Here is a 12,411-nt window from a genome sequence, read left to right as displayed (position 1 = left end):
GGGTATTAACGGCCCTCTTTGGACTGTGCCCTAGAGCACTGCTTCTGCCGAGCTTCCCTCGGTGCGTGGGAGCCGGGAGTCGGACAGGCAGATCGATTCTCCTTCGCGTCTGAGGAGCAAAGCATCTTCTGTCGTCATCAAGGACTCCTCCAAGATAGAGAGGCAGCGTTTAATCAAGGAGTGGCTCAGGTCGAAGATGGTGAGGCCTTGGGGGGATTCTTCTGGGAGGAGGGGGAGGCAGTGGAGCCTCCTCCTCCTCCTCCTCTGGGCTCTGGAAGTGGGCAGGAGGCAGTGGGCTGGTAGCGCCTCCCTTCTTGGGGGTATCCTGAGTGGAGGTCCACACCTGTGGCAGTTGCAAGGGTGTGTGTATGTGGGGCGCTTCTGGCCCTCAAAAGGCTAAGGCCGGGGGAGCGCACTGTGGGACAGGGCCTCGCTGCGCTGCCCCCGAGCCGGAAGGCTGTGAGGGAGGCCCAGCAGATTCTCCTTCCCCTCTCCACACATCGGGAATGTCTGAATAAGTGAGTGCTCAGAGGTCAAAATTGCTTGGAAGCCAACAGACTCCGGCATTCTGCACATGCACACACACCCTTTCAGACTGAAACTGGGTTCCCGGTCTACGCTCTGGCTCCCGTTAGACTGGCCAACCCAGCCCGCTTTCCTTTGGTTCAGGGTTTCGGGGCGGCCCTCACGCGTTTGCCCCTGGGTCTGCGTCACTTTCCTTTATCAAAACCAAGTCAGCCATCCTCAGAAGGCTGAACTACTCACCCAGGAGTCATTCATCTGCTGGCACCGTGCAAGTCTGCTCTGATGGCCTGCCTGGGTTTTGCCATGGCTCTTCTGAAATTAACTGGGCCTGGGTGCCTGGGTGGGGTGTGCATACATGCACATTCATGTGCCTGACGTTCTCAGGAGGGTCCCTAGTGCTGCCCCTGGGTGACCCGTCTCTCTGGGTGACCTGTCTCTCTACTGCCCCATTGTCCCAATGGGGTTCACAAAGGGGAGTGGCTGCTTTCTTCTTAGGAGCTTGCCCCTGCGCCCCATGCATGGCTTCAGGTGGGGGTGGGACAGGGTGGGACAGAGGAATCCAACCTGAGCAGCAGGCTGCGCCTACAGACGGGCCTTCAAGGGCTTTGGGGCTTCCATGCGCAGGAGAGGCGACTGGAAGGGAAAAGGGGTGTGAGTGGAGTTCAGAACATTTGGGAGACGTGGCCTTCCTGCCACCATGCAGTGGGCCGTGAAAGATGCTTCGCTTTGCTCCGAGATTTGGGGTGGGCAAAGAGGGAGGGCTGTGGTCTGAACTGCTCTGCTGTCTTTGCTGCCAGGATCTGGAGAACCAGAGCTTACCGCTGCCCAGGACCTCATCTGGGTTCATCCCCAATTCAGTGCTGGCCCAGGAGTTTTACAGCCAGGAGGAGCTGCTGAAGGAGGAGAGAATCATGAGGGTGATAGGACCCCAGGAGGTAAAGCGCGGAGGGGGGGGAGTGAAGGACCTCTACTTCCCTTACTCGGCTTTGTCCTGTTTCTTCCGCTGCCCCTTACGCCTGGAACGCTCTTCCAGAACATCTGGGAACTACAAACTCAATCACAGCTTTCAAAACTCAGCTAAAAACCTTTCTGTTCCCTATAGCTTTTAAATATTGAGTTTGTTCTGACTCTATACTGTCAGCTTCACCCTATCCGGTGCCTGTTTACACTTCCCTGTGCCTGTTTGCATTCTCTTTCCCTCCTTATTGTTTACTACAACTTATTAGATTGTAAGCCTATGCGGCAGGGTCTTGCTATTTATTGTGTAATCTGTACAGCACCATGTACATTGATGGTGCTATATAAATAATAATAATAATAATAATAATAATAATAATAATAATAATAAGGGTGGCGCCTCTCGTCAGGCCTGCTGAATCCGGCCGCCAAACCGAGGCGGAGTGGCTGGTGGGTTGGAAAGACGGCATTTCGCGGGGCTCTCTTCCTCTGTCCTGCATCAGAGGCAGTCATGCCTCAGTACCCCAGCTGCAGGGGAACACAGGTGGGAAGGTCCTGTTGCACTCGCATCCTGCTTGTGGGTTTCCCATCGACAGCTGGTTGGCCACTGTGTGAACACAACGCTGGATTAGATGGATCCTTGGCCTGATCCAGCCTCAGGGCTCTGCTGATCATAGAATCAAAGAATAGTAGAGTTGAAAGGGGCCTACAAGGCCATCGAGTCCAACCCCCTGCTCAATGCAGGAATCCACCCTAAAGCATCCCTGACAGAGGGTTGTCCAGCTGCCTCTTGAAGGCCTCTAGTGTGGGAGAGCTCACAACCTCCCTAGGTAACTGGTTCCATTGTCGTACTGCTCTAACAGTCAGGAAGTTTTTCCTGATGTCCAGCCGGAATCTGGCTTCCTTTAACTTGAGCCCGTTATTCCGTGTCCTGCACTCTGGGAGGATCGAGCAGGGATCCTGGCCCTCCTCTGTGTGACAACCTTTCAAGTCCTTGTGTGTTATCCTGCCTTTCCTGCAGTGAGCTCAGGAGGGCAGATGTAGGGTTCTTCTTCGTGGTCTCTGTGCATCACACCTGCAGGCGCAGAGCCCACGTGCAGCAACTCACGAAGGGTCTCTGGGCCTAGATATGTGAATGCACAGCTGAGCACTCGAAGAACTTCAGTTGCAGGTGAGCAACTGGACTTTTCAAGGCCGTCTCCCGTCTGCTTAGACCTGCTTAGGTTCAGAAGCAGAGGGTAAGGCAGCAGATTTGAGGAGGGAGGGCATGAAAGGGCAGCAACTTGTTACTTATTCAATGTATTGTTGTTGTCTTTTCAGATCCGGGGAGTTGGGCGGGGGTCGTGGGTGGAGCATTTGTGGGGTTTTCTGCCTTCAGCTGCCAAAACAACTTGGCTGGCTTTGGATACTACGTATCTTGAAGTGTGTGTGTTTATGTGTGTGTTGTTGGCTGCTCCAACCCAGGCAGCAAAATGTGTTGGGTGATACCCGGATCATGCCCTGGGGTCGCTGGGAAGGTGGGCTTCCAGATGCAGGGCCTAGCAGTAACAGTCAGAAGGCATTGGGAAGCTTTTCTGTCTCCCCCCCCCCTCCCCTTAATGGATTTCCCCTGGTAAGAAATAAGATGGAAGAAGGATGAGGAGGTGCAGGGAACGTGTATCAAATTTGCAGATGACACAAAACTGGGCCTCATCTAGAGTATTGCGTTTAGTTCTGGGCTCCCCTCTTCAAGAAGGACGCAGACAAGCTGGAGCGTGTTCAGAGGAGGGCAACCAGGATGATCAGGGGTCTGGAAACAAAGCCCTGTGAAAAGAGACTGAAAGAACTGGGCGTGTTTAGCCTGGAGAAGAGAAGATGGAGGGGAGACATGAGAGCACTCTTCAAAAACTTCAAAGGTTGTCACACAGAGGAGGGCCAGGATCTCTTCTTGATCCTCCCAGAGTTCAGGACACGGAATAATGGGCTCAAGTTAAAGGAAGCCAGATTCCGGCTGGACATCAGGAAAAACTTCCTGACGGTTAGAGCAGTACGATAATGGAACCACCAGTTACCTAGGGAGGTTGTGGCCTCTCCCACACTTGAGGCCTTCAAGAGGCAGCTGGACAAGCATCTGTCGGGGATGCTTTAGGGTGGATTCCTGCATTGAGCAGGGGGTTGGACTCGATGGCCTTGTAGGCCCCTTCCAACTCTGCTATTCAATGAAGGGGCAATGTAGGAAGGCAACAAGTGGAAGATGCCCAGACACACCACACACTCTGGTGAAATTCTGTGCCTGAAGCTGGGTGAAGGCCTGGCTGGGAGGGGGCGCTGTGGGCCATGCTGAGGCGGCTAATGGCCGCCAGCGGTTGCCTCTTCTTTACTGCACTTGCCAGGAGCCAGGGAGCCCCTCCAAAACCAGCTCGATCTGGACACATGAACCGCCTGTGGGAGAAGTTTTGGAGGGGAAGCTGGAGCCCTGCAGCTCGCAGGTGAGCAGCCAGCTCTTCAGCGCAGTGAGCTCTGGCCGGCCTCTCTTGCCAACTCACATGGGACGGCTTGCAGCTGCTCTGTGGCTGGCCCCCTGGGATTGCCCTGGGCAAGGTGGGGGAGACCCACTTAAGGGGCCGCCCTGCAGTCCCCTAGAGGCAGGTGGGTGGGATGGCAAAGCACCGGGCTAACATCCTCTCTCCTTGCCTCCCCCCACCCCCACTTCTGGGGATTTACGTGGGCCAAGCGGTCCTTCGTCCCTCCTCTCTCCTTTGTTTCAGAGCCTGCCTGAGGTTTTCCTGACTCAGCTGGATGAATCCCAGTATCCGGAACTGGAGAGAAAGCCGCCATCCTTCATCTTGCCGTTTTCGGGCACGGAGTGGTACAAGAAGCTTTTCCCCGAGGTGAGGGCTTTGCCCCCGCTTTTCTCCTGCAAGCTGAAGAGCGAAGAGGCATTTGAGATCCCTGCTCGCGGCCAAGGGGACCCAGCCTTTAGTCCAGCCCGTGCGGCCCTCTCTCTGCCGGTCCCCCTCACCCACCCTGTATAACTGGGCCGAGCAAGATGGAAGTGAGCAAAAGTGGCCCTTGGGGAGGAAAGGCGTCTGGCACGTGAACCCTCCATCAACAGAAAAACTGGCCGCAGTAGTCTGGTAACAGGGATCAAACGTATCCCAAGGGCAGATCTACATGAAGGGTTTGCCCCGGGGTGGCTTCGCTGTAGCACCACGTCATCTACGTGACGCAGCCACCGTTGCAAAGCCATCTGGGGGCAAAACCTGGAAACGTCGCTGAAAAAAAGTTGGGCACTTTTTTAGCAGTGGAGGCTTGTCACAGCCCATGGCACCCCCTGATTGGTCACCATGGGCTGGACAGAGAAGGGGGCGGGCCTCAGGAGCGCCCTGTGGTCTGTGGAAAATAATAAATTTCAAAAATGGGGGGAGAGGGGGCCTTGTGCCTCTTTAAAAATTAAAAAACGGGGGGAGGGGAGGAACAGGGCCCCTTCTTCCCCCCTTTTTAAAATTGTTGTTATCTGTATCCGCGCAGCTGCGTTGATAGAGATAATAACAATAAAAAAGGAGGGACGGAACGGGCAGCCAGAGGGAGGTCAGAGGGCAGCGAGGTGGTTGGGCGCCCGGTGTTCCTCTCCTCGTCCTCCTGGCTGCCTCGTTCCTGCCCCCTCGTTCCTTTCCCCCTCAGCGCCCCGGGGAAAGTTTGCCCTTGCGTTCCTCCCCATGCAGATGCCAGGAAGGAGCGCAAGTGTGGGAGCCAGGCGCCAAAGCGCCGCTGTCAAGACGGGGGCCAAGAAAACCATGCGAAGAAAATACCCTGCGGAAGTTATTAAGACCGATAACATTTGCAAATACCGTGCCTTCGTTTTGCAAACTTCACTATTGAGCAGGATGGAAATTGATCAATAAATAAAAACAGTTATACATAAACGTAAGACAGTCAGTGCAGATGTACCCCCAAAACCGGGGCTGAACCCGGGCTGGAACCGGCCTTGATGATCAGTTTCATCCAAGGATGCTTGCCGTCACCCCACCACAGCCCCCTCTCAGTTGCTTTCCCTTAAAACAGCTTATTCCTGATCGCTGTCCAGGGCGGGCTTCCTCCGGAGCGGTTGTGCAAGTGAGCAGCCACCACCTCTTCATACAAGGACACTGGCGCCACACCCTGGACCCGCCTAGCCCATTACGACAAGCACCTTGCCCACGGCATCCGGCTGCACAAACTGGTTCTGCTAACCAGGGTCTTGCCGAGGCCTTGGACGCCTCGCTCGGAACGACCACAACTGCGGCCTCCAGGCCGCCTCAGAGCCGGGTGGCTTCATCCTCGACGTGTGCTGAAAAAGCATCCGAACAGAGAAATAACTAGTCAAGGTGGAATAACTAGTCAAGGTGCAGCGGCCAGATTGATTTCAGGAACCAGAAGGTTTGGCCATATAACACCTGCTCTGGCCCACTTGCACTGGCTGCCTGTACGTTTCCGAGCCCAATTCAAGGTGCTGGTTTTGACCTATAAAGCCTTCCACGGCTTGGGACCACAATACCTGCCTCTCCCAACGTGAATATACCCGGTCACTACGTTCAACATCTAAGGTTCTCCTCTGGGTGCCTATTCCGAGAGAGGCTCGGAGTGTGGCAACGAGGGACAGGGCCTTTTCGGTGGTGGCCCCCAGACTCTGGAACGATCTCCCTGACGAGGCTCGCCTGGCACCAACGCTGCCATCTTTCCAGCGCCAGGTTAAGACTTTCCTCTTTGCCCAGGCATATGGCGGCACATCTTAATCACCCACATGTTTAGTTTTTTAATGGTTTTTAATGCTTTATGTGTGTATGTTCTGTGTTTTAGAGTTTTAAATTTTGTATACTTGTTTTTCTCTCAATTTTAGAATTTCTGTAAACCGCCCAGAGAGCCCTGGCTATGGGGGTGGTATATAAGTGCAATAAATCAATCAATCAATAAATAATAAAAAACAACACACACCCCAGCTGAAGCCCCAATGCCCAGGGTGCGTGTGTGTTATTATTATTCATTCATTCATTTATTTATTTATATAGCGCCATCAATGTACCTGGTGCTGTACAGAGAGTGTTGCCCTTGCTCTCCTGGTGACGCGAACGGCCGTCCTTCCGTCCGAATCTGCGTCCTCTGGATGGGAAGGGGAGGCCTCGGAGCGGCTGCTCTCACAGCTCCGGAGCCTGAGATGTCAGTGGCCAGCTACGGCCGCAGGAGTGCGCTGGTGCTGCTGCTCCCACATTCATCTTCACGGGCTTGAGGAAGAGGACCTCCTGCTGGGCTGTGCCCTGGGTCCCCTCTGTGGACAAATGCACATTTCTACCGGTAGAGACCACGACTCTGCTGGTCTGTTTTTCAGTGCGCTGTTTAAACTCCAGGATCTTCAGAACTTGGTGCCTATATCCAGGATGGTTCGATGTAGTAGTAACAGAGCAGTGAACCCAATAACCTAGCAGTGGAAGAGGTACTTCAGAAGGACCTGTTTATTTATTTATTTATTACATTTATATACCGCCCCTTAGCCGAAGCTCTCTGGGCAGTTTACAAAAGTGAAAAACAGTATACAAAATTTTAAAACATAAGAACAACAGTATAAAAACAACAGTATCCATTTAAAAACAATAGTTCTGGGGTCCGTTAAAAACAAACAAACTTAGTGTTGTTAAATGGTGTTAAATGCCTGGGAGAAGAGGAAAGTCTTGACCTGGCGCCGAAAAGATAACAATGTTGGCACCAGGCGAGCCTCATCAGGGAGATCATTCCACAGTCCGGGGGCCACCACCGAAAAGGCCCTCTCCCTTGTTGCCACCCTCCGAGCTTCCCCCGCAGTAGGCACGCAGAGGAGGACCTTAGATGTTGAGCACAGTGTACGGGTAGGTTCATGTCGGGAGAGGCGTTCCATCAGGTCTTCCGGTTCCAAGCCATATAGGGCTTTATAAGTTAAAACCAGCACCTTGAATTGGGCTCGGAAACATATGCAAGTGGGCCAGAATTGGTGTTATATGTTCGAACCTCCTTATTCCAGTTATCAATCTGGCCACTGCATTTTGCACAAGCTGCAGCTTCTGACCCGTCTTCAAAGGCTGCCCCATGTAGAGGGCATTGCAGTAATCTGCAATGATGAACTGTCTAAAATACTGCGCTCATCGAAGCCTTCCACTTGTTCCCGTGATCCGATTCCCTCTCGCGTCTTTATTAATCTTATCCCCGCTATTCTCCCGTCCTTGCTTCACATCATTAATTCTTCTCTGTCCTCTGGTTCATTTCCTTCTGCTTTTAAACATGCTACAGTCTCTCCCATTCTCAAAAAACCCACTCTTGATCGACTATCACTGTCTAACTACCGACCTGTCTCCCTCCTGCCCTTTGTCTCAAAGATCCTGGAACGTCTGGTCTACTCTCGTTGTCTTGACTTTCTCTCTAATAACTCTGCTCTGGATCCCTTTCAATCTGGCTTCCGTCCTTTGCATTCCACTGAAACAGCCCTTACCAAGATCACCAATGATCTCCTTACTGCCAAGTCTAAAGGCCATTATTCCATTCTTATTCTCCTTGATCTAACCGCAGCCTTTGACACGGTTGATCACGATCTTCTCTTAGATTCCCTCCATGACCTTGGACTCTGTGGCTCTGTCTATAACTGGTTTGCCTCCTATCTAGAGGGTCGCTCTTTCAGCGTGTCGGCTAACGGCAGCTCGTCCTCCTCTTTTCCCCTTTTAGTTGGGGTTCCTCAAGGCTCGGTGCTTGGCCCGTTGTTGTTCTCTCTATACATGCTGCCCTTGGGCAAGCTTATTCAATCTCACGGCCTCCAATATCACCTGTATGCCGATGATACACAATTATATCTTTCATCTCCGGAACTTTCTCCAGATGTTCACGATCGTATCTCAGCATGTCTTTCAGATATCTCAGCCTGGCTGCTTCATCGTCGTTTGAAACTTAACATGGCAAAGACTGAATTGCTTGTTTTTCCTCCTAAACCTTCTCCTCACCTCTCATTCTCTCTTACTGTCAACGATGTCACGCTTACTCCGGTCAAGAAAGCTCGTAGTCTTGGCTTTATATTTGACTCCTCGCTCTCCTTTACTCCTTACATCGAGGCTGTAGCTAAATCCTGTCGTTTCTTCCTATATAATATTGCCAGGATTCGACCATTTTTGTCTGTCTCTTCTGCCAAGACTCTCGTTCACGCACTGGTTATCTCTCGGCTGGACTACTGCAACCTTCTTCTCTCTGGCCTTCCTTCGTCTCACATCAGTCCGCTGGTCTCTGTCCACCACTCTGCCGCTAAGATCATCTTCCTGGCCCGCCGCTCTGACCATGTCACTCCACTTCTGAAATCTCTTCATTGGCTTCCAATTCACTCCAGAATCCAATATAAACTTCTCCTGCTGACCTTCAAGGCTCTTCACGGTCTAGCTCCTCCCTATCTCTCCTCTCTCATCTCACACTATCGCCCCGCTCGGGCTCTCCGCTCCTCTGATGCCATGCTTCTCGCCTGCCCAAGGACCTCTACTTCCCTTACTCGGCTTCGTCCTTTTTCTTCTGCTGCCCCTTACGCCTGGAACGCTCTTCCAGAACACTTGAGAACTACAAACTCAATCACTGCTTTTAAAACTCAGCTAAAAACTTTTCTTTTCCCTATAGCCTTCAAATATTGAGTTTGTTCTGACTCTATACTATTAGCTTTACCCTACCCGGTGCCTGTTTACACTTCCCTGTGCCTGTTTGCATTCTCCTTCCCTCTTTATTGTTAACTACAACTTATTAGATTGTAAGCCTATGCGGCAGGGTCTTGCTATGTACTGTGTTATCTGTACAGCACCATGTACATTGATGGTGCTATATAAATAAATAATAATAATAAATAATAATCTAATTTGGAGGTTACCAGAGTATGGACAACGGTAGCTAGGTTATCCCTGTCCAGATAGGGGCGTAGCTGGGCCACCAACCGGAGTTTGTAGAAGGCACTCCATGCCATTGCACAGAGCATCAGGGAGAGATCCTGTGTCCTCTGTGCATTTTAGAGAGATTGTTTAGGGCGAGAGAGTTCTAAGGGTCAGCCGATTCCTCTTCTGCCAGTGCAGGTTTTGCCCCCTCAGGAAGGTGGTTTTCCACAGCTGGTCTCCCTGCAAGGCCTCATCTAGAGTATTGCATCCAGTTCTGGGCTCCACAGTTCAGGAATGATGCAGACAAGCTGGAACATGTTCAGAGGAGGGCAACCAGGATGATCAGGGGTCTGGAAACAAAGCCCTATGAAGAGAGACTGAAAGAACTGGGCATGTTTAGCCTGGAGAAGAGAAGATGGAGGGGAGACATGAGAGCACTCTTCAAATACTTAAAAGGTTGTCACACAGTGCAGGGCCAGGATCGCTTCTCGATCCTCCCAGAGTGCAGGACACGGAATAACGGGCTCAAGTTAAAGGAAGCCAGATTCCAGCTGGACATCAGGAAAAAATTCCTGACTGTTAGAGCAGTACGACACTGGAACTAGTTCCCTAGGGGGGTTGTGGGCTCTCCCACTCTAGAGGCCTTCAAGAGGCAGCTGGACAACCACCTGTCAGGGATGCTTTAGGGTGCATTCCTGCCTTGAGCAGGGGGTTGGACTCGATGGCCTTGTAGGCCCCTTCCAACTCTGCTATTCAATGATTCTCTGATTCTAAGTGCTCTGCTGGGATCTGCCCAGGGGCATCCTCCTCTGTTCTTTCAGGCGTCTTAGAGTCTTGATCTTGCTTCCCTTCGCTCTCCCCAGGGTTTTCCACCTGAGATGAGCTTGAGTGGGTTCGTGGCCAAGCTCCTGTCTGCCATGCTCCTGGCCGACTTTGGCACAAAGGTGGAGATACTGGATGCCATCATGACCCTGCAAAACAAGTTGGAGGATGGGATGAAAGCGATGGTCCACGACACCCTTATTTACACTTTGAACAAGAGGGGTGAAGTCCCGTCCATTCTGGTGAGAGCCATTCTGGCAGCCCTATCGCTGTGCCCTCGGGGTGGGCTGCGCCCCTCTCTCTTGCTCCGGGATGCAACGCAAACCTTGTCCAGCGTCTCCCATGAGACAACCTGTGTGTGTGCCTGGATGGAGTGGTGGGCTGCTGAATTCAGACTGGCTCACTTTACCCGAACTGCATGGAAGCTTCTGGAAAATGCCTAATCCAGGAGGAGAACAGGGGAGGGGATGCTAAAAGGGGGGGTGGGAATGTTTTTAACGTGGAAAAGGGGTGGAAGTGGCTTGTTACCAGCAACCCCTGGGCTCTTTCTTTGAGGCAACTTTTCGGCTGTGATGCGACGGCATTTTTACAGCATTCCAAGACAGTCTTGCTTTGGGGAAACGGCAGCTCTTCCCACAGTGAGCAGGTCGTGTGGAACATGGCGCCCTTGCCAGCGAAGGAGGCCCACTGGGCGTAGCTTTCAGTATCCCTGTTGCTGAACACACCCACACCCACACCCACACCAGGGTCTTACAGGGAGGGGTCGTGGCTCCGTGGTGGGGCACCTGCTTCTTGCTCCAGCAGTTAAGAAGAGTCCTGGGTAGCAGCAGGGTGGAATGACAGCCCGCCCCCCTCCGGTTTCTCTCTGGAGAGGCGCTACCAGCCAGAGTAGACATTCCTGGGCTGCATGGATGGTGCACTGTTGCTTCATGGGGTCACGTGGCTGCTGGCCAAGGCCCTCCTCTGCCTTCCCTTCCCATTTCAGCAAAGGGATCAGAGGAAGTTCATCCTGTTTGCCCTGCGAGCCCTCCTGAGAATCAACAAGGACAGCAAGGAGCTCATAGTGGAGCTGATGACCTTCTACCTGGAGTCTCCTGCCCCAATCAGGTGGGCGCCTGCCTGTGGAACAAGCCTGTGTGGAGCAAGTGCGCAGGAGTGAATGAACGCCGCTGCGAGGGCTTTTGCATAGCTTCCTGCTCCGTTGCCCTGCCCTGCCCTGACTTCCCCCCTCGGTGCTCCTGCTTTGCCAGGACGTTGGCATCTCTTTGGCGATCCTGTCACTGCTCTGTAACCCATATGTGTCTCTTACGGCTAGCAGCAGAGAGCAGGGGAGGGGAAATGACCAGCACGAAACGGGGACGGGGGACGGGACCAAAATGGGCTGGTGGCTGCAGGAAAGAAGGCGCTTTAGGGACAGGTTTTCTTATATCGGTGTAATGTGAAGCAGCATTTTAAAAATAAATGTGTTCACTAGCAAGGGAAGTACCAAAGGGAGGATGAAATTGACAAGAGGGGGAATATGGGTATGTTTGGCTAAATACCAGACAGGCGTTCTTTTGCTCCTGAGCAAGACCGCAAGACACACAACCTTCCTGGGGGGCGGGGGGGGGAGCTTGCAAACGCGTTCCCACATTCCTAAGGGCTCAGAAAATTAGTTCCCTTTTGCAATTTGGTGTCCAATGTAACAGCTCCTTCCAATGTAACTAGATCAGAAGAGTTTCATAGAATCATAGAGTTGGAAGGGGCCTATAAGGCCCTCAAGTCCAAACCCCCCCCCCCCGCTTAATGCAGGAATCCACCCTAAAGTATCCCTGACAGATAGTTGTCCAGTTGCCTCTTGAAGGCCTCAAGTGTGGGAGAGCCCCCAACCTCCCTAGGTCATTGGTTCCATTGTCGTACTGCTCTAACAGTCAGGAAGTTTTTCCTGATGTCCAGCCGGAATCTGGCTTCCTGTCCATTATTCCGTGTCCTGCACTCTAGGATGACGGAGAAGAGATCCTGGCCCTCCTTTGTGTGACAACTTTTCAAGTATTTGAACATATATGCTATCATGTCTCCCCTCAGCTTTCTCTTCTTCAGGCTAAACATGCCCAAAGTTCTTCAGTTTGGTCTGGATCGAGGTTCAGCTTTCTCCCCTCATATATCCCTGGACCACCTCCAACCACCTCTCCAGCAGTTCCCTAGCTGCCCTGATATTAGTGGGTTAGAAGCAAAGGTAGAGCTGCTGTCA

The 12,411-nt window shown here is 52.4% G+C and overlaps 1 protein-coding gene across 1 annotated transcript in view; it reads left to right on the top strand.

Moving 5' to 3' along the window:
* Positions 1-12,411, top strand: part of WDR97 (WD repeat domain 97) — a 49,979-nt gene that overhangs the window by 21,603 nt on the left and 15,965 nt on the right. Inside the window, exons 19-24 of the mRNA XM_063131389.1 lie at positions 35-199; positions 1,323-1,460; positions 1,986-2,026; positions 4,196-4,352; positions 10,223-10,423; positions 11,167-11,288. Coding sequence (XP_062987459.1) covers positions 35-199; positions 1,323-1,460; positions 1,986-2,026; positions 4,196-4,352; positions 10,223-10,423; positions 11,167-11,288 — 824 coding nt within the window. The remainder of the gene's footprint in view (positions 1-34; positions 200-1,322; positions 1,461-1,985; positions 2,027-4,195; positions 4,353-10,222; positions 10,424-11,166; positions 11,289-12,411) is intronic.

This window comes from Elgaria multicarinata, chromosome 7 (assembly GCF_023053635.1).
Source record: "Elgaria multicarinata webbii isolate HBS135686 ecotype San Diego chromosome 7, rElgMul1.1.pri, whole genome shotgun sequence".
NCBI classification, from domain to species: Eukaryota; Metazoa; Chordata; class Lepidosauria; order Squamata; family Anguidae; genus Elgaria; species Elgaria multicarinata.
The sequence above is the reverse complement of the archived record's forward strand: the minus strand, read 5'-3'. Positions and strand labels throughout refer to the sequence as shown.